This window comes from Oreochromis aureus, linkage group 9, assembly GCF_013358895.1.
Source record: "Oreochromis aureus strain Israel breed Guangdong linkage group 9, ZZ_aureus, whole genome shotgun sequence".
NCBI classification, from domain to species: Eukaryota; Metazoa; Chordata; class Actinopteri; order Cichliformes; family Cichlidae; genus Oreochromis; species Oreochromis aureus.
In genome coordinates, this window is record NC_052950.1 from 11,549,471 (window position 1) to 11,574,002 (window position 24,532).

The 24,532-nt window shown below is 42.0% G+C and overlaps 1 protein-coding gene and 1 long non-coding RNA gene across 2 annotated transcripts; one reads left to right on the plus strand and one right to left on the minus strand.

Moving 5' to 3' along the window:
- Positions 1-337: 337 nt before the first annotated feature.
- LOC120441974 lies at positions 338-24,296 on the minus strand. The gene is made up of 3 exons (XR_005614427.1): positions 24,068-24,296; positions 15,469-15,472; positions 338-348 (listed from the first exon to the last, which is right to left on the minus strand). It is a non-coding gene; the product is annotated as an uncharacterized LOC120441974 (long non-coding RNA).
- LOC116319566 (myelin-associated glycoprotein-like) lies at positions 15,784-19,030 on the plus strand. Its single transcript, XM_031738944.2, has 7 exons — positions 15,784-15,802; positions 15,969-16,044; positions 16,147-16,530; positions 16,917-17,222; positions 17,308-17,574; positions 18,426-18,516; positions 18,661-19,030. The coding sequence occupies exons 2-7, from the start codon at positions 15,972-15,974 to the stop codon at positions 18,728-18,730; spliced, it is 1,191 nt and encodes a 396-aa protein (XP_031594804.2). The 5' UTR covers positions 15,784-15,802; positions 15,969-15,971; the 3' UTR covers positions 18,731-19,030.
- Positions 24,297-24,532: the final 236 nt, after the last annotated feature.

Here is a 24,532-nt window from a genome sequence, read left to right on the forward strand (position 1 = left end):
TCCCTAGAAAAGCGCTATATAAATGCAATCCATTATTATTGTTATTATATCCCAGAACCAGGTACTCCTGCCCCCAGAGGGGCAAACCGTACCCGGACCCAGGAGATGTAACCCTTCTCTCTGGGGTGGAGGAAAGCAGACTGCCTCCTTATCTGCAGTAGCGGGGAGGCCCCGCATCCCAGACCCCAATCTGACGACCAGCACCTCCTCCCACCCCCCAGCCCCGACGGTTAACAGAACAGGGGTGAGTGAAGACCCCAAACCTCCCTCCGCCCGCTCATATGACATTTTTGTTTTCTTCTTTCTTCTTATGTGATGATAAAGAAATTATTTTACCTCTCATCACAGCTTTCCCTGCTTCCCAGAGGACAGATGCTGATGTTCCAGGAATGTCATTATATCCTAAATATAGAGTCCATTCTTTTTTAAAGTATTCGAGGAACTCTTCATCTTTGAGTAGTGAGGTATTAAATCTCCAGTTTTTACTTGGTGTAGTATTATTCTTGTGTATTTGTGTTAAAGATACATGAGCATGATCGCTGACAGTTATAGGGTGAATCTCAGTGTCTGAGATGTCAATCAGCAGTGAGCTGCTGACTAGGAGATAATCCAGACGAGAGTAGGAGTGATGGACATATGAAAAGAAAGTATATTCCTTACCGTTGGGGTGAAGGGAGCGCCATGCATCTCAAAGACCAAAATCACTCACATACTGTTTGATTATATTCGTGGACTGCCAATTGCGCTGAGTTCCTGCTTTATTGAGCCTATCCATTTCTTCATTTAGTCCCAGGTTGAGGTCGCCCCCAAGAAAAAGTGTGCAATCTAGGTGTTCAGAGAGTGCACTAAAAATCCATGGAAGAATGAGGGGTCATCAACATTTGGACCATATATACTTAAAATACATAGCTTTTGGTTAAGTATAGATAGTTTAACGATTAGGAATCTGACCTCTGGATCTGTGTCGAATATTGTGAAATTAATATTTTTATGCATTAAAATTGCTACTTCTCTTTGTCTAGAATTATAACAGGCTGAAAACACATTAGGAAATTCAGGTGTTTTAAGTTCATTCAAACCTGTGACAAGCCTGTGAGTCTCTTGTAATAAAACAACATCTACCTGTAGGTTTTTAAGTTGGTTAAATATTTTTAACCTTTTTTCTCTGGAGCCAGCTCTGTGCACATTCCATGTGATAAACCTTAGTGTGCCATAGTTCTGTGTGTATGGCAAATGATGTACGCTGTGTGTCTCGCTTAGACGGGTGAGGAAAATGGAAACACATCATTTGTTTGTTAATAAAGAGAAGAAAAATGCACGGTGAGAAGCTCCATAGGTCTGACGATGTGTGTGCATAATAGCTAACATGAGCAAGTGTGTGCACGTCTGAGTGTGTGTGTCCTATATCTGTGTGCTCTGTGAGGCTGTTGTAAATGTGTTGCCTTTAAACGCATGTGTGTGCATGATCATGCAGAGTGAGCATGTAGAAATAGAGGGTGTTGTTTGTGGATGGGTAGGGAAACAGGTGAATGACGCAGTGATAGAAAAGAGAAGCAAAAAAACCAAAGAGCAGGGTGAGCGACAAGAGACAGAGTGGAAAGAAGGAATAAAAATGGAAACATTCAAATTAAGGCATTGACGGAGAGTGACGGTGACGTTATACTGAATTAGCAAACTGATATTACAAAATTAAAAGTTAATGCAAGAGAATGTGAGTGAAGAGAATAGTGTAGCGGATTCTTAACTGGTGTGCGGTCAATTCAGCCACGGAGTGGTGCCGGGGTCGCGGCTCTACATCCGTCCACGTAGAGCCGGTCCACGGCGATGACAGCCCGGGAGCCTTTCTGGATAAAACTACGTCGGACTTTGCGTCGTTCCAGGATCTCTCTGGGGAACTGGTTGTTCACGCCGAAATCCGTTCCTTTCAGCTCTCTGCCGTGACTCTTCACCTGCTCCTTCTGCTTGAAGTGGCTGAATTTGGCCACAATAGGACGTGGTCTCCCACTTCCTGTCTTCGGAGCCCCGATCCGATGCACTCTATCGAACCCTATGTTTTTCACCGTGTACTCCGGCAGCTTCAGGTGGGTTTTAATGAAGCTTCTCACTGTCGTTTCCGGGTCCTCTCTGGAAGACTCTGGAATACCAGAAAACACAAGATTATCTCTCATGCTACAGGCTTGTAGATTGATAACGGTCTCTTTTAGTTTTTTTATTTTCTATGTTTAACTGGGTCACATTCCAGGGATTCCTTCAGAGATTTAAATTCCCGGTGTAAAATCTCCACCAGGGACAGCCTCGCATCAAAACTGGACAATCGCTCATCGATTGACTCCAGGATGTCTACAATGTCTTTACCGGCAGGCGATGTTGTGCCGGGGGAGTCTGCCGGGCGACATCTTTTGCATGACGGCGTCTCAACTTTGGCCGGGGAAGACGTGCTCTGGGCCTTCTTCATTACACGGCACCGGTCGATGAATTCTTGGAGAGCATCTAAACTCTACTCGTTGTCCTCCAGGGTGTTGGAGATAGTTGGACAGATATGGTTAGTTAAATGACAATTGATTAGTGTATTTGGAATACGTTTTTTAAATTCTATGCTACCATTTGCTTTTTTCCGCCAAATCTCCGGCGTCTGATGTCACCTACAGCATAATTCGCTTAGCTTCTCCCGTCACTTCCATCACTTACCGTCACTCTTCTAACAATTGTAGTTGACCCCAGTTGGACATCTGAGAGAGTGGAGATTACATTGGCTCCATATTTCTCTTCATATTTCTCGTCTTTAAGCACCGTTTTTGCAATTGTCATCATTGCTTCTTTGAAAACCTCCCCGTCTGAAAATGCCTTCTTTTTCTTAATCAAGAAATGTGTAGCTCTAAATGAGGCTTCGGTTGCTTTTTGGGAGTTCTTTACCGGTCTTGTGAAAAAAGACTGTTGTTTGCTCAAACCTGCCTTTACCTCGCGGGCAGTGTCTCGCAGTGTCCAGCCCTTTGGGTAGTTAGCATGGTAGCTTGTGTGACACGTTCGGAAATGTCTCTCCATGTTGTGCCGCTTTGCTGTTGCCACAGTCGCCCTGCAAATGAGACACACGCATGAATCTTTCACAGTGGTAAAAAAGAACTCTTCCTCCCATTCACTGTGAAAATTATATCTTTTCTTTCTTTTTTCCATGTTTTTGTCATCTCCTCACATTTGCTGCTCTTCACTGCAACTGTTTCCATGGAGACCAGCTGATCTAATATGAAACAGTTTAAAAAAATATATGTCTTTCAAATTGACACAAATGCAAGTGTTATTTAAAAAGAATAGCAACAAAAAATAAAAATAAATGCAGCTTATTGGTAAGTGGCTATGGTGACCTATTTTTAGAACAGACCCGCGGGCGACTCATGTGGTCCTTGTGGGCGACCTGATGTCCGTGGGCAGAGGCAGCGGTGATGCAAATCTGAAGGCTAGACTGTCCCATTTCACGGCCTAGCACTTCCGGCCTTCTCGGTCTTCGAAGGACCCGGCCCACGAAGGCCGGATCCTCCGAACGATGCGGCCTAGGTTTGGGGACACAGCTACACTGTACATAGGACAGGTACAAAGTATCAAAATAAAACAGGAAGCATGACACTCGTAAAGATGCAGAGTAGACACTGAAGCTGTGTCCCAAAACGTTGGCTGCATCCTTCGGAGGACCCGGCCTTCGCGGTCTACGTGGGCCGGGTCCTTCAAAGACCGAGAAGGCCGGAAGTGCGAGGCTGTGAAATGGGACGGTCTAGCCTTCAGATTTGCGTCACCGCTGTGTCTGTGGAGTTTAATAAATTCGGCCGTCTGCTCCTTGCTATCTAAAATATAACAGGACACTGGCGTAAATTATCGACCGTCTCATACTTCGGTTTAATCAGTTTTCTGTTTGACGTTTATTCAGCTGAGTGAAAATCCCGGAGGAACCCACCCAGGGAATTAATAAAGTTTTATTTAATCTAATAATCTAATAACTTTGATCTCAGCCAAACCGATTTACTCCGGAACAAATAAAACACCGAAAATAGGCAAACAATATATATATATATCATGTTTAACCTGAGTAGCGAAAGAGCGGGGGTCTCGCCGGCTGGAGTGACCATTGAACCCCCCCCCCCCGGCTTGCTATCGAGCGGGTGGGTAACAGACATCTCCGAAAACGTCGGCGCACGTCTTGATGTCTTGATAAACCAAGCAGATATTTGAAGTTTACACAGCTACTTTCTCGCCTGAAAATATGTTAAAAGTTTATTTTGTGACCCAGAAAGATTAATAAGGCTAATTTTAAAACTTAGTAGCGGCTGCCACTGTTGGCAGCTGAAATTTGGCTGGACCGCGCTATGAATTCTGGGATATGGTGGGCCACGAAGGACACACCCGACCCATCCTTCAACTTCTGGGAAATGAAGGCCGCATTTGTCGGCCGCATTTGAAGGAGTCGACGAATTGGGACAGGCTTCATCGCCTGGCTGTGACGTAATCGGCCTTCAAATGCGGCCTCCGGAGGATGCAGCCGAAGTTTTGGGACACAGCTTGAGACTCTGGAGCAGAGGAAACATGAAGCACAGAGACCAAAGTAACTAGACGTGGAACACAAGGAAGACATAGTGACCGAGATCGAAGACAAGCATACACACGGAGACAAAAAAAAGAGAACAAGAATACAGAACTAAAACCTTCACTAGGAACATGGAGGAGGCACAGAAACAGAACAGAAAACGTGGAAACCAGAAACTATAAATATTTGTATAAATAAAAACAGAAAACAGTAATTCAAAGAATATAACTTAAACCAAAAACACAAACACTGGGTCACCAGACCGAGTGCTGTAACAAAATGTGTCTGTTTCACAGTTTAGTGAAATTAAATGAACAATATTCTGCCGCTTTTTAAGTTCACTTTTCTGTTGTAACTTCACCCAACTGCTTTCACGCGATTCCTTGTGGTCATAACTGATTTGATTAAACAGAAGTTGAACCAGGAACTAATTTTCAAATTTTTAAAAACAGAAATACTAATGCAAAATTTAGTCTCCATATACTTCAGCTGTTTAAATTTGTGTCATCACGTTCACATAGGATTTCTATACCAACATACCTTTTGTGCTCTTGAAAGACTTGTTAATTATTTTGGAGCAATCTTGAAATAAATGCCTCAAAGCTCAAAACCACAACCTGCAAGTTTTAATGTGCTCTGTTTTCATTTTGTTGTGTTCATGAAAAATCTGAATAAACAGAAGTTGCAGCACTTGATTAAGGAACTGGTTTCAAATGAAAGCTGATGATGTTCTATAAAACTGAAAATCAAAACCTACTCATGCTGTAGCTTCTTTGTTTTTCTTCATACAGTATTTGCACGCTGGTATGCTATATGTTGTCATGTATGATTTGTTACTTATATGATTTGTTACTATCTAAACCCTAGATGAACACACAAAAGTCACAGAGGGTTTGGAGGCCAACGATGGGTCTGCTGCTGCTGTAAGTTTCTGGCCCGGGACAACTGCTGGAGAGGGTTTTTAAAAAAAAAAAAAACTGCCACTTGATCAGGAGACCAATCAGCAGCCGCCAGCTCTCCAATCAGGAAGACACAGAACTTTTCTGTTTCTTCTGTGAGTGTTCCAAGATGTCTGAATAGGCTACAATTTCATCTAGGTACACTTCACAATTTTTGACACAGCTTAAGACAGTGACGGTATATTGAAGAAGATGATCAGGAGTGACAAAAGTGGAAATTTCTGATGAATGTGGAACTTGCCAATAACCCTTTAAAAAATCCAGTTTGGTGACAGACTTTTGAGAGCCAACCCTATCAACACAGTCTTCCATTTGGGGGCTAGGGTAGGAGTCAGGTTTGGTCACACTGTTTACTTTTCAAAAATCATGGGGTTTTGTCCACAAGGAGACACGGGGAACTCCATGCACTGGAACTTGGGACAGCTAGACCGTTTTCCAGCAAGTAGAAAACTTCTTGCTTAAAAAGTACACGTTTGGTAGGTTTCACAGATAAGCGTGTTATTCGATCGGGGGATGGTCCTCTACATCGATGTCATATTCTAGGACAGTGGTGCAAAATGGAGTGTCAACAGCAGGGAAGGGTGATTTTTGATTAGATAGCACACATCGCATGGGCAGCGTCATCCAAATGTTTTAGGTGGGATTTTAAATTGTCTAGTATTTCAGAGTTTCTGAGTCGGGTTTGCTTGTATTGAACTGGTCAGAGGAGAATGTGTCAGAAGTTGTATTCACGGGGGTAGAAGTAGCATTGCGTTGCCAGGAAGGATCTAGCTCCATAGCCCTTATGCAGACATGCATAAGCTGAGTAACTGGGGTTGGAACGTTTGTGGTACCATTACGTGTTGAAATACATTCCAGTCGAGATCTCTAGATGAGGGGGGATTCCAGTTACGAATTAACACGTCATTTTCAATACTGTAAACACTGGAATTCTGATCGCTGGAATTTGCAGCTGGTAAACATTTGGCCAGAGTTGGATCATTCTGTTGCACAAGGACAAAATCAGTTGGTTTTTTTTACCTCAAAAGACAGGACAGGTGCAGCAGGTAGCAGGCTATCAGACACACATTTTTCTGTTTTTTCCACAGGCGGTTCAGCTTTCTCAGGATTATCTTCAGAACACAGGAAAGAGTCAGACAAGTCAACATCACCGTATTTGTACTTGTGCATACGAATGATAACACAGGCAGGAAGAAAAGAGGGCAGATTGTCAGCAGCAGGATTGGAAACAAAAAAAAATTATCGACGGGGTTTTCAATTACCTCAGGGATTGCTAAATCATTCCCCAGAATCATAGTAACACCGTGCATGGGCAAGTGAGTGCACCCCAACTGTTGCGGGCCTGAAACGAGAGGTGACTACAGGAAAACTCTGTGTAGCAGAGCCCTTAACACACTCATTTTCACTGCCCACATGAGAGTGTCAGCCCCACAAAATGAGTCACTGGAAAAAGGCAACACACTTTCCAAAATGAGAGACTGGGTAGGCCAAGTATCGTGTAAAATTACAATCGGCACGTGATCTTCCTCTTTCCTTCTCAGTGAGAGGAACCCTTTTGAAATCAAAGGCTGGTAACTGTTGTGAAGACCGTCATTTCCTGGTTCATCACTTATGAAATTAGGAGTAGCGACAGACCGAACAAAACCAACACTTTTTGTTTTTTTTAAGTTTTGAGCTTGCTCTTTGTGCCAAAGCGATGGACAATTACCAATGAGATGTCCGGTTTCATGGCAATAAAAACATTCTCGACAGTTCATAAGAACTGGATCAGGATGAGATTGATGCCTAGGAGAAACCATTAAGCTCCTTGCAGGTTTAGACAACCCTTTAGAGTATATTCACGGTGCACAGCTGAAAACGTCGCGTGATGGGTCAACACAAACTCATCTGTGACAACAGCAGCTTTAGACAACGAATCCACCTTTTGCTCATTGAGATACACAACATTTTCAGGCAGACACGTTTTGAATCCTTCCAATAGGACCACTTCTCTTAGCTGAGTAAAATCCTTCTCTTTACTGGCAGCTAACCATTTATCAAAGGAGAGACTTCTCCCTGGGAATCTCTACATGTGTTTGGTTGGCAGATTTTTCTCATGACCGAAACTTTTGCCAATATGCCTCAGGAACTAACTCATAAGTTCGTAAAATAGTGGATTTCACAATTTCATAATTCAGACTATCATCAACGGACAAGCTCGCACACACTTCTTGTGTTTTCCCCACCAATGTGCATTACAATAATAAACTCCAAACATCTTTGGGCCGTTTTAAAGTGGTTGTGATGTGTTCAAAGGCATGTAAGAATCAACCTCACTTTCTCTGAAAGGTGGCACTAAGGCAATTTGTTTGCTGGTATTGAACTGGTCAGAGGAGAATGTGTCAGAAGTTGTATTCACAGGGGTAGAAGTAGCATTACGTTGCCAGGAAGGACCCAGCTCCATAGCCCTTATGCATAGATGCATAAGCTCAACTTCTTTGGTCTTAGTCTCAAGCTCCACCTCTTTCTGGCAAAGGGCAAGCTTGAGATCTTCTGTTTGGGACCTGAATGTGCAGGAGCTTCCACCCCTGGTGTCATCCGTCCACTGGAAGCTTGTCGTATGGTTGCGGCAGCTTCTGCTCCCACATCCACCACCAAACCTCCAGAAGCATCAACCATTATAGATTTCACCCTCGCGATGACTCCCTTTTTTTCACCAGCTGCTCTGCCAGAAATTGCTTAATCCCTGCCTTTCTTGCATTTAAGAGAACACTAACATTAAACAAATTAGCCACTAACAACAAATCTGCCTTTGTGCATTGATCCAATTTATCAATGGTGGGCTGTTGTGCAAAATCATCCACATCAAAAGTCACTGTGGCTAGTTTACCTCCCAAACTACAAGAAAACTGCCAACCAAAGACTGTGGACAACCCACAAAATACAACGAACAAAAGGAACGACCAAAATAAATAAATAAAGTGGAGTGGATCAGCCCCCATTCTATGTTATGTCCCGGTCTAAGGGTACAGGAGTACCTAGGGGTAAACATAAGGTTTAGAAGGAAAGTGACCCCGCCCTGGTCCCCAAAACCATACCCAGAAGCCAATTTACAAGTGAACGGTGGTTTTATTGTGTCTAAACTGAAAGTTTAACTCCGTGGTGATCAAAGGCCAAAATAACAAACAAAACAAGCGTATTTAAAAAAGGGAGGTGCTATCTAAATCCTAGCTTAATCAAGACCAAACAAAAGACAAGTGCTACCCCTAACTCCCAAACTGAATAAACGGGGGAAAATAGTACAGACAATAATAAGGTTCCCCCCTTCAGCTTCAGTACCTATTTACACGTGAAAAGTAATCTATTTACAAAGCTCAACAGTCCTCAGGAAAGCACACACACAAAATTCACGGAGGGTTTGGAGGCCAAAGACGGGTCTGCTGCTGCTGTCACAGGGCTCTAGACTAACTTTTTGCCATGGGCGCACCGGTACGCCTAACTTTAAAAATTTAGGCGTACCGGCACAAAAGTTAGGCGCACTCAAATTTTTCAACCGCATCGCTTAACACCGCAGTTTTACATGTGCACTTTCTTTGGGGGGAAGTCCATACAGATAGCCGGTCGCATTTGCGACCAAATTGGTCGCACTCTAGAGCCCTGTGTCAGTTTCTGCCCTGGGACAACTGCTGGAGAGGGTTTTTCAAAACAGCCACTTGATCAGGAGACCAATCAGCAGCCGCCAGCTCTCCAATCAGGAAGGACCTGCAGACTCTTAAAGACACAAAACAAAAAATCAGCCACCGGGATTCAAATTATGGCCAGCGCCGTAACAGTCTTATCATTTAATATTTTGTGTTCTTCACATTTTTGCATTACTTATGGTTTTCTAAAAAACTGCAAACCCAAGAACAAACTAACACATACAGCTACCATGCTGCTCAGTTCAAATGAGCCTTTTTTATATGTAACAGCAGCAAAAATACCATCCATCCATGGTAGCTGAAGCCTATCCCATCCACCATAGCATGAGAGGTTGGGTTACCCTGGACAGTAGTGATGGGTCAGTTACAAATGAAACGGCGCTTAGAGCTGGTTCTTTGAAGTGAACGATGGGAGTAGGCTCCTTATTGGGAGCCGTGTTTTTTTTTCTTTCTCTCACTCTCTCTCTCTCACTTTTTTCGCTTTATGCCGCACATTATTTTTCAATATCTGTTTGTGCCTTGTTTTTGCGAGGAGTAGAGGGGGGGAGGTGTCAGGGTCCTGGGTTTTTGACTGAGTGTTTTGAGTTTCCTGTATTTTTTGTCACTTTGTATTGTGAATTATGTTCTCATTGTTGGTCTTTAGCAATGTTCCCTCTAATTTTTCATGTGTTTGAGCAAACACACAAACTCCCTGAGCGGTCCCTTGGACCACTGTGAGCAACAGCAGACGTGTGCACTGTGGTCACGCCAGCATAGAATCCATCCAAGTTACATGGTTTATTAAAATAACCAAATTACAGCATTTACATTTATGTTAGACTACTTTTAATTAACTGCTTTAGCCCACTTACAATGAAAATTTTAAAAAATCTTGTTCATGACCTGTGTGTATGATAACTCTATTGGAAGTAAAAATAACTTGAACTCCAATTTTTTTTCTTTTTTTCTATAAAGCTCTGACTTGTATTATGAGCAGTGTTGGTCAAGTTACTTGAAAAAAGTAATCAGTTACTAATTACTGATTACTTCCCCCAAAAAGTAATCCCGTTACTTTACTGATTACTTATTTTCAAAAGTAATCAATTACTTAGTTACTTAGTTACTTAGTTACTTTTTAAAAACACGATTTACAACCTGAATAGGTGATAAAGCGATAGATCTTTCAGCCCAATTCTACTTTTTCTGCATAATTCATCATACAAAATGTAATCAAATGGAAAAGTCTCTTTTTAAAACTTGTTTTATTAGTTTTAATCTTTTAACTTTATGCATCAAGCAAAAATTAAATTATATGCAACATTCTCTGACTGGAAGAAATTTGTTTAACATTTAAACCTATTTTCTGCACATTCCAGCACATAAAATAAAATATTTTTTTGTGTTTACACTCACTCTTTCAAATAGATGCAAGTAAAACACAGCAGAAAATAAATAAAATCAAAGACTAGCGGTCCTGTTGCTCTATTTTCACCTGTAAAGCAGGACTAGGGTAGGCGGAGGTTTACCCTGGTGCAGGTGTGCTGCAGCGGTCAGTGGAAGAATCCGCGAGTTTCTCTGTGAATTTCACATTACGTCGTAGTACACTTCGGTGCTTGCTTGGAAGTTTAGGGGTTTTTTCGCTGTAAAAGAAGTTTTCTTCCACGCACAACGGACACTAATGTTTTGTCACTTTTTATGGAATCAAACTCAAAATAAGGTCAGTACTTCCACGCTTTAAACGCTGCATGCTACACTCTGTCCCACACTCGATATATTATGATCTGCACACAGCTGTTGTCACGAACGTCGCACTCGCTTACGTCACTGTCATGAGACATTCTCGCAAAAATCACGGTTTTAGTAACGCAGTAACGCAGCGTTCCTACGCGAAAGTAACGGTAATCTAATTACCGTTTTTGCAATAGTAATCCCTTACATTACTCGTTACTTGAAAAAAGTAATCAGATTACAGTAACGCGTTACAAGTAACGCGTTACTGCCCATCTCTGATTATGAGTATGAGTCTGTGGTCTGGGAGAGAGTCCTGTAACACTGTCTGCAAAATACAGTATATAATGACCAATGTTGGGCAATTAATTATATAGTTATATATAGTTAAAATGCAGCCAAGGCATTTTTTAAATAAACTTTTAAAACTTTTTACAGAACAATCAGGTGTTATTCATCAAATTTGATGCCACACAAAATATTTGTGCCAATCCAAAAAATAATTTCTGTCCAATATGAGATAAAGAACATCACAAGCCTGATATCTGCAGGCCTGACAACAGGAGATGTAGCACTCCTGTAACACCTGTAACATTCAGCAGTCGCCTCATTGTTCTGATACACACAACAAAACTATTGACTACACTCACTCCTAAAACTTCCCCACTTCCTAAACAACTAAATGCCATGTTGCCATATCATTTTTTGACTGATCGACATGGTACATTTTTCGACCAATAGGAAAGAGTGGGGTTTTTTTTGCTTTTGTTTTTGCTCACAGGCGGAGAGTGCTTTTGAGCGTTTTCCTTATAAAATGCAGTTTTTACCGTTTCGTCCCGCAGTAAATATAAGCAACAATAGTATTCAGGAAAAAAAACCCCATTGCATGTATTTCTATCATAACTCCAGTTTTACGTGGCCTATCAACACAATTTAAAAACTGGTATAAAGTCCACACTTTTTCCGTCAATTGTTCCGTCTGTCCTGCTCACATCTCCAATGGTTGTAAACGTTGTCATTAACGGGGCTTCACTCCACACCAGCCACGCCGATTTGCTAGCTAAAACACCGGTGTCGGCACATAAGGACGCTGTTACGGCCTATCAACGACATTGATTAGCTGCGTATATACGAATGTGAATCGCATTATTGGCTGGACTATGGGATAAGGTGGCATCATTCTAATCCCATACGGGAGCAGCCAGTCACTTACTGACTAACACTGCCAAACAGAATGGTTAAAGTATTAATTTTAATTTAAATTCAGGTTAGATCTTTTTTTGTGTGCGCAACGCAGATTTTCTGTGTGCAGAGACCATGCCAGCAGTGCGCAATTGCGCACTCGTGCAGCTTAGAGGGAACATTGGTCTTTAGTTACTAACTTTAGTTACCAGACATGGACCCAGCGGCACTCAACCCATCAGAAAATCTGCACCAGGACATTATTTACTCTGTGGAGAAACTCCTTCAACTGTGGCTTGAACATGAGGGGAGGGAGTTTCATCACGCTGTGGAAACAAAGCTACAGCGGTTAATTTCCGGTCTTCCTTGGCTACTATGTGCGCTCCACCCGCTCGAACAGAATTTAATCCTAAACGAGCTCCACCTTCATCCCCCAGCTGCTACTGCTCACCTGCCCGACTCGCCGGACGTGGAGCTGCCCAGCCCATTGGAGCCGTCATCAAAAGGGAAGCGGCGATCATGCCGCCAACGCCCATCGCCACAGCCGGACCCCGAGACTTCTGAGTTGCCGGCTGTGGTGAGTGAAGGGGACAATCATCAAGAGTTTTCCGACTTAGGGACTGTTTATTCCGGGGCTATTCCGGGGCTGTGTTTTTTGAGTTAACTGCCCAGCCTGAAGCTCAGTTAGCTTCCCAGCCACAAGTTCAGTTAGCTGCCCAGCCACAAGCTCAGTTAGCTGCCCAGCCACATGCTCAGTCTCCAGTTTCCCCGCTAGCTCAGTCATCTACTCCGCCACTAGCTCCATTTTCCCCTCAGCTATCTCTTCAGCCATTAACTCAGCCTGCTATTCAGCCTCTTATATTGCCATTAGCCCAGTCTGCTAATCCGTGTTCACCTCAACCTTTAGTTCGGCCACTTGTGCAATCCATAGCTCAATTACCTGTTCAGTCCATCGCTCGTTTGCCTGTTCAGTGTGCCGCCAATAGTTCCGTCTTCTGCAGCTCGGCAGCCACTAGTTCAGTTCCCCGTAGCAGCTCAGTCTCTCTTAGTTCAGTCTGCTGCTCAGTCACCTGCTCAGTCTCCCTTAGCACCTCAGTCACCTGCTCAGTCTCTCTTAGCACCTCAGTCACCTGCTCAGTTTCCCTTAGCACCTCAGTCACCTGCTCAGTCGCCCTTTGCAGCTCAGTCTTCCTGTTCAGCAACCTGTAGCTCAGTCTTCAGCCCCGCTACCTGTAGCTCAGCCATTAGCTCTATCATCAGCAGCTCCGTTCGCACCTGAACCATTAGCTCAGTCGCCCTCAGTCCAGTCCCCTGTTCAGTCCCCTGTAGCTGGTCAGTCCCCTTGTCAGGCCCCTGTAGCAGTTCAGTCTCCTGGTCAGCTACACACTCACCCACCTGGTCAGCTACACATTCAGCCGGGGTCCCAATACCCTCTGGCCCTGCATCAGCTCCTCCTGGAAGCTCGGGTGAGCCCATCCAGCACTCTGCGGCTCCCATGCCCCCGCCTGCCTCATCCGCTGGGGGTTCTGGAGAGCCCGACCAGCACTTCCTTGTGTCCGCTGGGGGTTGAAGATCCGGAGGCCTCCGGATTTTCTTTGCCTTCGTTGCCACCGCTGCTTTTCGCATGGTCGGCCTCCCAAACTGAACTGTTTTGGACTCCTGTGTTGCCGTCCTCCGGGTCAGCCCCCTGAATCATTGATGAACTGCTCCCTGTGCGCCAGTGTTTTTTGTGCACGTTTTGTTTTTGGACTCTTTGTGCGCCTGTCTTTGTTCCGTTCCTTTGGGGTCCTTAGGGACTAAAAAAGTACAAATACAGGCCATTTACCATTTACCAAAAAGAGACAACATGACACATTAGTAAGGTATAGTAAAGAAAATGGGTGACACCAAGAAAAGAAGCAACATCTGGAACCATATCAATTTATTGACAATACAAAGGCTGAGTGTAAAGTCTGAAAGAAATGGATATCATATAGAGCCGGATCCACAAACAACCTGCACAGGCACCTGAGAACTGTCCACCCATCAGTGCAATCGGAATATAAAACACAGTCAATTGAGTGTGATATTAATGAAGGTGCCAGTGTGTCTACTGCAACTGTTGCTGCTGCTGCAGTATCTACAACATCATGCAGTATACCACCACAACCTCCTAAACCAGGGGTCGGCAACCTTTCTGATGATGTGTGCCATCTAATAACGCTCTATATGAACAGGTACAGACTATATAGAACTGACACTCGGAGACACAGGTCTCCGAGTGTCCAGCATTCAGACAGCTACCTGAGGACACTCTTCGTGTGAGAGAAAATCTGCTCGCACAGATATGTAGAGCCAAATACTGTGAATAAGGCTTCTGCAATGTTCTGAAGACAGTTAAACCTGTCAGGTAGTGATGTCTAGCAGGTGAAAATGTAAGCTCCATGAACATGCACAGCTATGGATTCCAGCTGCGTTCGTAGTTCTGCAAATTTTGACCCCCACAGAGTTGAGGTTTTCATTTCTATCAGCTACATTTCGATGTCCTCTGTGTCCAGCCAGTTAATGCGAGGCAAATCCAGCTGCTCATTAAACCTTTTTGGTTTGATTAAAAAAGAAAACATTGGTCCATACACCTGAAAGTCCCTAAAACGCATTGTGAATTCTGTCATCTCGAGTCTGTATTTCTGTGGTGCTGATGCTGCGCTGAGCGGACAGCTCCTGAAGCATTTGAAGTGTCGGAATGTGGAAATTTCAACATCGCTTGAAAAAAATGCCCACTAGCAACGTCCCTCTCACCAGTAGGCTAAGTTATTTTTAGCCTATTACAAGTTGAATCTGGTAGTTGGGGCTGTTAGATAAGATACTGGCATTTAGAAGCGGCACAACTAATGTGTCTATGCAAGCTAGTATGCGATGTGCACCACTGGCCCAGCCATTTATTTTTTAATGCCCCTTCTCCGATTAATTCACTGCGTGTCGTGCCATCAGTTAAACCAGCTGGCACGCATGCCAGGGTTGCCTGGCCTAAACCAACCCAGACCTAAACCAACCCAGACCTCTTTGAGACAGTTTTTGCAGAAATTGAATTATAAATAGTTGGTTTTTGTATTTTATAATTCATTTTTTACATTTTATGTGGAGTGAATAAATAAAAGCATATTTATATAATAAAGATATATAAATAAAAAATGTTTTTACATTAGTAATTTATTTTGTGCATAATTATATATTGCTGTTGATACAAAATTAATTAATGCAACAAAACAACCTGAAGAGTCACTTGGGATCTGAAAGACTCCGCTCTTTTTATTTAGCTGAGCCTAAAGAGCCAGTTCTCTAAAAAGAGCCAGAATTCAAATCACTACAGAACAGGTTGCCAGTCTGTCACAGGGCTGCACAAATACACTAAATTTCATTATTTTACCATCAGATATGACGACTTTTGCTAAAATAACTCAGAATAAACAAAAATGACAATGTTTTAAATTATTGCATGCTTGTACAGGTACTACAGGTTTATGTTTTTATGAGGTTATTCATCATCAAATGTGTATCTGACACTGGAAAGCTAAAAAAAAAAAAAAGACAAAGACAAATATGAGCAGTGTTTTGTATGAGGGAATGAGGAACAAGTTGGCCTGTGAGGGGAGGCATGGTTTCTGCAAATATCACACATTGATTTTTACTTTGTCGTCTCTCCTCTGTAGCAGTCTGATCATTAGGTAAGAAAGCATTTTTACATCTTACTAAATTTTTCTATCACATTAAATTTAAATTTTTTTTCATTTATCTGATTTCAAATACATGTATTTTTTTTATTGTTCTATAAAACAATGCAAGTTCCTGATTTAATCAAACCTTTATGTGATGTTGTGTTTTTTCATACAGGTGATGAGTTTTGTGACAGTCCAGTCTGTGAACATCATGACAGACATCATGTTACTGAGTCTCCTCTTAATTCCAAGTGAGCCGTCTCATTTCAGTCATTTACAGTCTGACAGATCAGTGCATATACAGATCATTTTCATGTACAAATATAGATATATTCATATTCTGTTTTTTTCAGGCACTTTGGCTGGTTGTCTTGATCTTACACACTTATTCATCACTGCACCAACAGAGATGGAAGCTCTGAGTGGATCTTGTTTAAAAATCCCATGTAACTTTAGTGGAAATGGAACAGACCAGTTTAACACCACAACACCTGTCTTTGGAGTGTGGATTAAAACGAACTCCAATATTTTTACATATCCAAACAATGAGATCTTCAACAGCAGTGGGACGGTTAACATCTATCCAATGAACATTACAGGAGACCTGACACAGAAAAACTGCACCACTCTGTTTTCCAATTTAACCACAAATTATACAAACACATACTACTTCAGAATTATGAACTGGCCGTTCAGAGCAACAGCTGTTTGTGATCCTCTTCAAATAAAAATTAAAGGTGAGAACGTTTTAATGTTAATATTAACAATAACAGTCTAATTGGAAAATTAATAGGTCAGATGTCACAGGAATACACTTCTTTAACTATTTTCTCTCTATATTTTTATTATTAAATGCAACCATTATGTTTAGGTTTGGAGAATTATTTCTGTTCTTCTTTGACTTTACCTTCGGCAGTTAGAAAAGTCAATGCTGAGACATGTCTAGTATTGAGATTTTTGAGTGCAAAACTCAAGACAAATTCATAAAATCATCATTATCTTTATTAAATTAATAACTTTATATGTAAATTTAAGATAAGATGAGGGGTTTAGAGATTTTAAACACTGGTATAAACTGCAATGCGCTCTGTAGCGATAATATGTTTGTGATTTGAAACCACAGATTCTCCTTGGAGGCCCAATATTACAATCCCAGGTGATCTGAAGGAGAAGGAGTCTGTCACTATAACCTGCTCAGCTCTCACTCCCTGTCCACACTCCCCTCCTCAACTCACCTGGAATCTCACACAAGACTTTAACAACAAAATAGAGGAAAACACAGATGGAAGCTTTACAACTAAAATCCAGCAGACCATCACTCTGTCAGACACACATGATGGAAAGAAGATCAGCTGCTCTGCCAGATATCCTGTGAACCAAGGAAAAGACACCAAGACAGCAGAGACAGAAGAGACTCTCAGTGTTTCATGTAAGACAATCAGAGGTTTGTTTTTTTTAAAATCCTGCCAACTAATCATAATTTATGAGATATCATTTTCTTTCTTTTTCTCCAGATGCTCCTAAAGACACCTCAGCATCCATCAGCCCACCAGGTTTGGTGTCAGCAGGCAGCTGGGTTAACCTGACCTGCTCCAGCAGAGCCAAACCTCCAGTCAGCAACTTCACCTGGTTCAAGAAGAGCAGAGATGGAGCTGTGAAAGTATCTGAAGGAGAGATTTACAGCTTCAATGTAACAGATGGAGGAGTTTATTACTGTGTGGCCACTAATGATCTGGGTAATCAGACATCAGCAGAGATTCACGTGATTGTTGCAGAAAAAGGTAAAGGCTACTGATGTGTTATATTCACATATTTTATTTTTTTATGTCCATGAAAACTAACATTAATATGTAACTTCAAGTGGTAATCAAACGCATTTTGCATCAATATGTCAACGTTGAATTGTAACTTGATGAGGGAAAGTAACAATAAAACTGCTGAAAAAGAGACACAAGAAAAATACGGACTCTTTCCAAACATATTTTTAGTATTTTATTATTTATTTTGTAAGGATGATAAAAAACTCAAAAAAGAAAAAATAACTTTATCCTAAATTAACCCAAAAGACACAGTACAGCCACTTTCATCATAAAAAGAAGAAAAATACAAATACAAAAAACACAAAAACTGGTCGCAATTGGGGTGGCTGTGGCTCAGGTGGTAGAGCATATCAGCTACTGATTGGATGGTTGGTGGTTCGATCCTTGGCTTCCTCAGTCTGCATATCAAGTATTCTTGGGCAAGATACTAACCCCAAATTGCTGTCCGATGCATTCATTGGACTGTGAATGTAGATTAGTTTGCACTTGTGTTTAGAAGTGCTTGTATGAATGGGGGAATGAAGTATAGAGTGCTTTGAGTACTGTGGGAGAGTAGAAAAGTGCTATAAGAATCAGTCCATTTACAAAATAACAGTAGGTAGGTGATGATATTAAATCTCAAGTCACAATACTCTACAGCTGAAGAATTAAGCCTCAAGGCTAGTCAGTATCTAAGGCAGGAAAAAGAAAGTAGGACACACCCAAAAGACAGCATCATAGTCGAGTCACCTCAAAGGGGTGCGTTTAATGTGAAATGTTCATCTTTCTCTTATTTCATGTTTTTGTAGCTCTAAAATCTCGTTGCCTTGCAGATGAACAGTCAGGAAAACTGTTTGGTGTCTGCATTGTAGTGAAGACTGTGGGAATCATACTACTTGTAACCACACTGGTCATATTTGAGTGGTGAGTCAGTTGCTTCTATGATAGTCATTTATAGCTATTTACAGGCTACCTCGCTTAATTTCACTTTTATTTTGAGTCTATTACATAGATCTTTATTTTTCATATCTACAAAAACAAACCAACAAAAGATTTTTTTTTCTTCAGCTGGTTTAGATCAAGACAGTTCAACAAACCAGAGACAGAAAACATCTACGTGAATAAAGCTGCATCATAGTCCAAAAAGTGTCTGCAGCAGGAGGACAAAAATCTTGGACATCAGCAGTGTTAACATCTGCATGCTGACAGAAACATCTGTATAGTACTCAAAGTAATGTTAACATTTGTGAAATCTACTGTTTAGGTTAACTAACATCTTTGCATGCTGTTGCTGCACAACAATGACGCTGTGCTTATTGTGGTGTTACTGTGTATATGATATGATATGATGAATGATAAAGTGTTTGTTTGTGGCTGATTTACTTCACTGATGAAGAACTGATACATTAAAAACAGAACCTTACTGAGGAAATTCTGCAGACAGTTTCTATTATTATTGTGAGACATGCAGCCTTTTACAACAACATTTCTTAATCATGTGGTTGGTGATTCTGTGTACTGATTCTTTGTGTGCTAATCTTTTAAGATATTACTTGTTCAGTAAATACATGAAAGTGTCCATTCATGTCACCCATCAGTGGTTTGATTGTTGTGTCTAGTAATCCTAAGTAAATTTACTTTAAAACTAATACAGTTCCTGCTGAATTAACTGTCATAGATGATTGTGTTTTTATAAAAATACAAAAACTTTATTTAGACAAATGAGGAACAGATTAGCTTGGTTACTTATTTCAGTGTATGGATGAAATTATTTAATCTTTTGATTACATAAGTGATGAGTTTTGTGACAGTCTAATCTGTGAACTTCATAACAAATATGTTACTCAGTCTCTTCTTTATTCCAAGATGGCATTTTAGTCATTTACAGACAGATCAGTGAAGATAAAAGTTTTCTGTTGAAATACATTTATTCAAAAATTTGTAACAGATTCTCAGAAGGTTTCTCTTTATGTAAATTTAACCCATACAAAATACGGGGCTAATAAACTCCTTTTTGTCACTTAAAGCTATTGCATATTGTTGCCACACAGAGGCGCTGTAAGGCTGTCTTTCATTTACTATGACGTTGTGTCTCGTGCACTGAAAGTGTTTTCTGTCTCTTCCCGTGAGATCTTCCTTGTAATGGCGGTCAAGTGTGTGCCATGACAGCAAATATCTTGGTGTACAGTGCTGGAATGCTTCACCAACCAAGGTGATGGAATGCCTCAGGTGGTTTGGCAGGGGGCCGACGTGGCTTGCATGGGGACTGGTGGCAACAGAGACAAAGAACCCCATGCTAAGCAGTCTTGGGTGGAGCTGGACCAGATGGCGTGACGACCTGTGACCAACACTGTGGTAGTGTGAAGACCGCAGGTGGCTTGGCTGGCTTTCCTGAACCCCCAGCTGTTGAGGAAAAAGCAGCTGATCCATAAATCATGAGTTTCTGTCAGGATCAGGCTTTTTTTAAACAGCTACCAGATTTTTTTTGTTTTTCTTCCATGTAGCTGAAAGTGTTGCAATAATTTTTCCACGCTGGCGTTGGGAGCGCCACTTTCTCCGGGAGTAGGGAAGTGACAGACTGGACAACAGAACCACTGGCACAAAGGGCAGCAAAACCTCAGACGTGAAGAACCACGGCATTGAAGCGGAAGTGCTGAGCAGCGGGTTGAGGGAGTAATGCTGAGTGGAGGCATTACAGCTGGAGAAAAGTCCCTATGGTGGTCCCGTTGTGGGCGTGGAGGCCTGTTAGCCATGCTAGCAAGAAGTCTGCATATTGGGACTTGGCCTGAACCAAACTGCAGATCTTATGCTTAAATTCCTCCTTCTCTTTCACATGGAACGGGACAGGCCACTGTCCATGGAAAATGAAGAGCTGACTCAGAAACTTCTCAAAGTCTGTAAAAATCAAGTCTTCTGGGTCCATTCTGGTCAGATAGCACAGTCAACGATCTGCTAATGTCTGTGGTGAGCAGAGATGGGCAGTAACGCGTTACTGTAATCTGATTACTTTTTTCAAGTAACGATTAAAGTAAGGGATTACTATTGCAAAAACGGTAATTAGATTACCGTTACTTTCCCATAGGAATGCTGCATTACTGCGTTACTGAAACCGTGATTTTTTTACGAGAATGTCTCATGACAGTGACGTAAGCGAGTGCGACGTTCGTGGCAACAGCTGTGTGCAGATCAACAATGGATAATATATCGAGTGCGGGAGAGAGTATGAGCGTGCAGCATTTAAAGCGTGGAAGTACTGACCTTATTTTGAGTTTGATTCCATAAAAGTGACAAAACATTAGTGTCCGTTGTGCGTGGAAGAAAACTTCTTTTACAGCGAAAAAACCCCTAAACTTCCAAGCAAGCACCGAGTGCGCTACCACGTAATGGGAAATTCACAGAGAAACTCGCGGATTCTTCCACTGACCGCTGCGGCACACCTGCACCAGGGTAAATCTCCGCCTACCCCAGTCCTGCTTTACAGGTGAAAATAGAGCAACAGGACCTTTGATTTTATTTATTTTCTGCTGTGTTTTACTTGCATCTATTTGAAAGAGTGAGTGTAAACACAAAAAAATATTTTATTTTATGTGCTGGAATGTGCAGAAAATAGGTTTAAATGTTAAACAAATTTCTTCCAGTCAGAAAATGTTGCATATAATTGAATTTTTGCTTGATGCATAAAGTTCAAAGATTAAAACTAATAAAACAAGTTTTAAAAAGAGACTTTTTCATTTGATTACATTTTGTGTGATGGATTATGTAGAAAAAGTAGAATTGTGCTAAAAGATCTATCGCTTTATCACCTATTCAGGTTGTAAATCGTGTTTTTAAAAAGTAACTAACTAGGTAACTAAGTAATTACTTTTGAAAATAAGTAATCAGTAAAGTAACGGGATTACTTTTTGGGGAAGTAATCAGTAATTAGTTACTGATTATTTTTTTCAAGTAACTTGACCAACACTGGTGGTGAGTAAAGGACCCAGGCACAGATGACACAGGGAGAGAGAAGCTTAATAACAAATAAGGCGAAAACTGAATACAAGAGTGCAAAAATAAGAAAAACCAAAGTCCAATAAATATTCTAAACTGGGAGAAACTGAATTTATAGCACCACACAGGGAATAAGGAAAAACTAGAGAACATGGGATGGAGATGAGCAGTAGACTTGACAGAGAGAGACTGACACAATAAATACACACAAGGATAATTAGGAAGAGTGGAAACACACAGATGAAATGAAATGAAAGAAAACAGGAAAAACACAGACTAATTCACACAACTTGACACAGGAGCCGGGAGGAAGCAATGCTCTGGGACTGGGGAGACAACAGGAGGAGACAAGGAGGGGAGCACATAAACAGTTAATGGAGATTAGACACAGAGAGCGAGGGATGCGAAAGGAGAGAGAGAAGGAGCAAGGGATCTAGAGAGGAGAGAGAGTGAGAGTGGGGTGTTTTATTAGAAACAGCCTATTTCAGGTTTTCAAAGTATTTACAAATTAAGTTACATTTGGTTGTTAAGAGATAAGGACATTAAAATGTTGCTTTTCATTGTAAACAGTGATTATTATTATTTGTGCTGCTTATGTTCCTTATTGTGATGTACAGACAGTGGCTTGCAAAAGTATTCGGCCCCCTTGAACTTTTCCACATTTTGTCACATCACAGCCACAAACATGAATCAATTTTATTGGAATTCCACGTCAAAGACAATACAAAGTGGTGTACACGTGAGAAGTGGAACGAAAATCATACATGATTCCAAACATTTTTTACAAATAAAAAACTGCAAAGTGTGGTGTGCGTAATTATTCAGCCCCCTGAGTCAATACTTTGTAGAACCACCTTTTGCTGCAATTGCAGCTGCCAGTCTTTTAAGGTATGTCTCTACCAGCTTTGCACATCTACAGACTGAAATCCTTGCCCATTCTTCTTTTCAAAACAGCTCCAGCTCAGTCAGATTAGATGGACAGCGTTTGTGAACAGCAGTTTTAAGATCTTGCCACAGATTCTCGATTGGATTTAGATCTGGACTTTGACTGGGCCATTCTAACACATGGATATGTTTTGTTTTAAACCATTCCATTGTTGCCCTGGCTTTATGTTTAGGGTCGTTGTCCTGCTGGAAGGTGAACCTCCGCCCCAGTCTCAAGTCTTTTGCAGACTGCAAGAGGTTTTCTTCCAAGATTGCCCTGTATTTGGCTCCATCCATCTTCCCATCAACCCTGACCACCTTCCCTGTCCCTGCTGAAGAGAAGCACCCCCAGAGCATGATGCTGCCACCACCATATGTGACAGTGGGGATGGTGTGTTCAGAGTGATGTGCAGTGTTAGTTTTCCGCCACACATAGCGTTTTGCATTTTGGGCAAAAAGTTCCATTTTGGTCTCATCTGACCAGAGCACCTTCTTCCACATGTTTGCTGTGTCCCCCACATGGCTTGTGGCAAACTGCAAACGGGACTTCTTATGGTTTTCTGCTACAGTTTTTTCTTATGGCTTAAGCACATTTTTTGTAACTATTGGCTATTTTTGCAAAATTCTACACACAAATAAGAAAACTCTTCACCCAATCAGCAAAACATTGTAGTTTTCTTGTAAAAGCGAATAACCCTTGCTTAACTCTCCACACCTTTGTAAAAGTGGTATTTTCGTATCCAACAGTTAACACAAGCCATCATATTACAGTTTTACTCAAATGCTAAAACACATTTCACAAACGTTCCCACCATGTTCCCCAATGTCTAAACACAACACCCTTTTCTAAAGCTACATAAACACAACCACACCTTCCCACTGCAAAACTCAAAATGTAAACACTATACACATCATTACACACTACAGCAAAACAATTGAAAACACAATGCTCAATTTGTGAGAAGGTTCTTTGTTTCATAATTGCCAATGCATATTTTTAGAAACTATACAGTAACGGATCGTCGTAGATCTCTGCAGAGGATTAGGCATTTAGATTTGTGAGTTTCATATGTGTCACGATCCTGGGTCCTTTTGACCCAGCGTTTTGTGTTTTCTACTAGTGTCATTTTGGTTCTGTTCTTCCTCCGGTTTAGTGTTGTTCTGTTCTGCCGTCTACCCTTGTGTTAAGTCCGCGTTTGCTAGTCTGTGTCTTTGTGTGTATGTGTTTCCTGTTTTATTGTGACGGTCTGTGCCTTATGTCAGTGTGTCCTGTTTACGTTCCTCCACCTCGTCAGCTGTGATGTCTTCCAGGTGTGTTCCCCTCCTGTTTCCCTTCCCCTGATTCCTGGCGTGTGTATTTATAGTGTGTGTTACCTCGTCCTCGTCGCTGGTTCGTCTGTGTTGTTTCCCCTCGTTCTCCCTGCGTCTCGCCATGTGTGATTTCCCGGACCTCCTGCATCTGTGTTTCTGGTTTGTTTTGTTAGTTTCACCCAGTTTAGGTTTTTCAGTTCTCGTTCACCTGCCTTTGTTGTTTGTACCCACGCGTGTAATAAAGACTCACCTGCACCAGAGCTGCCGCCTTTTGGGTCCTCTTTATAAACTCCACACGCCCGCCACACCGGGCGTGACAGCACTGAACCAGCCACCATGGACCCTGCGGCATTCAATCCATCCGAGGAGCTCCAAGATGACATCGCTTATAATGTGGAGATTCTCCTCGGGAAGTGGCTGGAGAACCCTCCGTATGAGCTTCGCCGTGCTGTTGAAAGCCGGCTTCAACGGCTCTTTTCTGGCCTGCCTTGGCTTTTGGGATCTCTTCCTCCGACCATGCAGGCTTTTCTCCGGCGCACACCTCACCTTCTCTCAGCCACCCCTGCCTCGCTGCCCGACTTGTCGGAGGTGAACTTGCCCGCCCGTCAGAGCCATCTGCGGGAGAAAACGCCGATCGCGCCGCCCGGCGCACCACCCCACAGCCGGACGGACGTTCGGACTTCTAATTCGCCGGCTGTGGTGAGTGAGGACTCTT

Coding starts and splice junctions, on each gene's coding strand:
- LOC116319566 (XM_031738944.2), top strand. CDS start 15,972: ATGAGTTTTGTGACAGTCCAGTCTGTGAACATCATGACAGACATCATG. Junction 16,045..16,146: donor GAGTCTCCTCTTAATTCCAA/GTGAGCCGTCTC, acceptor TGTTTTTTTCAG/GCACTTTGGCTGGTTGTCTT. Junction 16,531..16,916: donor TCTTCAAATAAAAATTAAAG/GTGAGAACGTTT, acceptor TTGAAACCACAG/ATTCTCCTTGGAGGCCCAAT.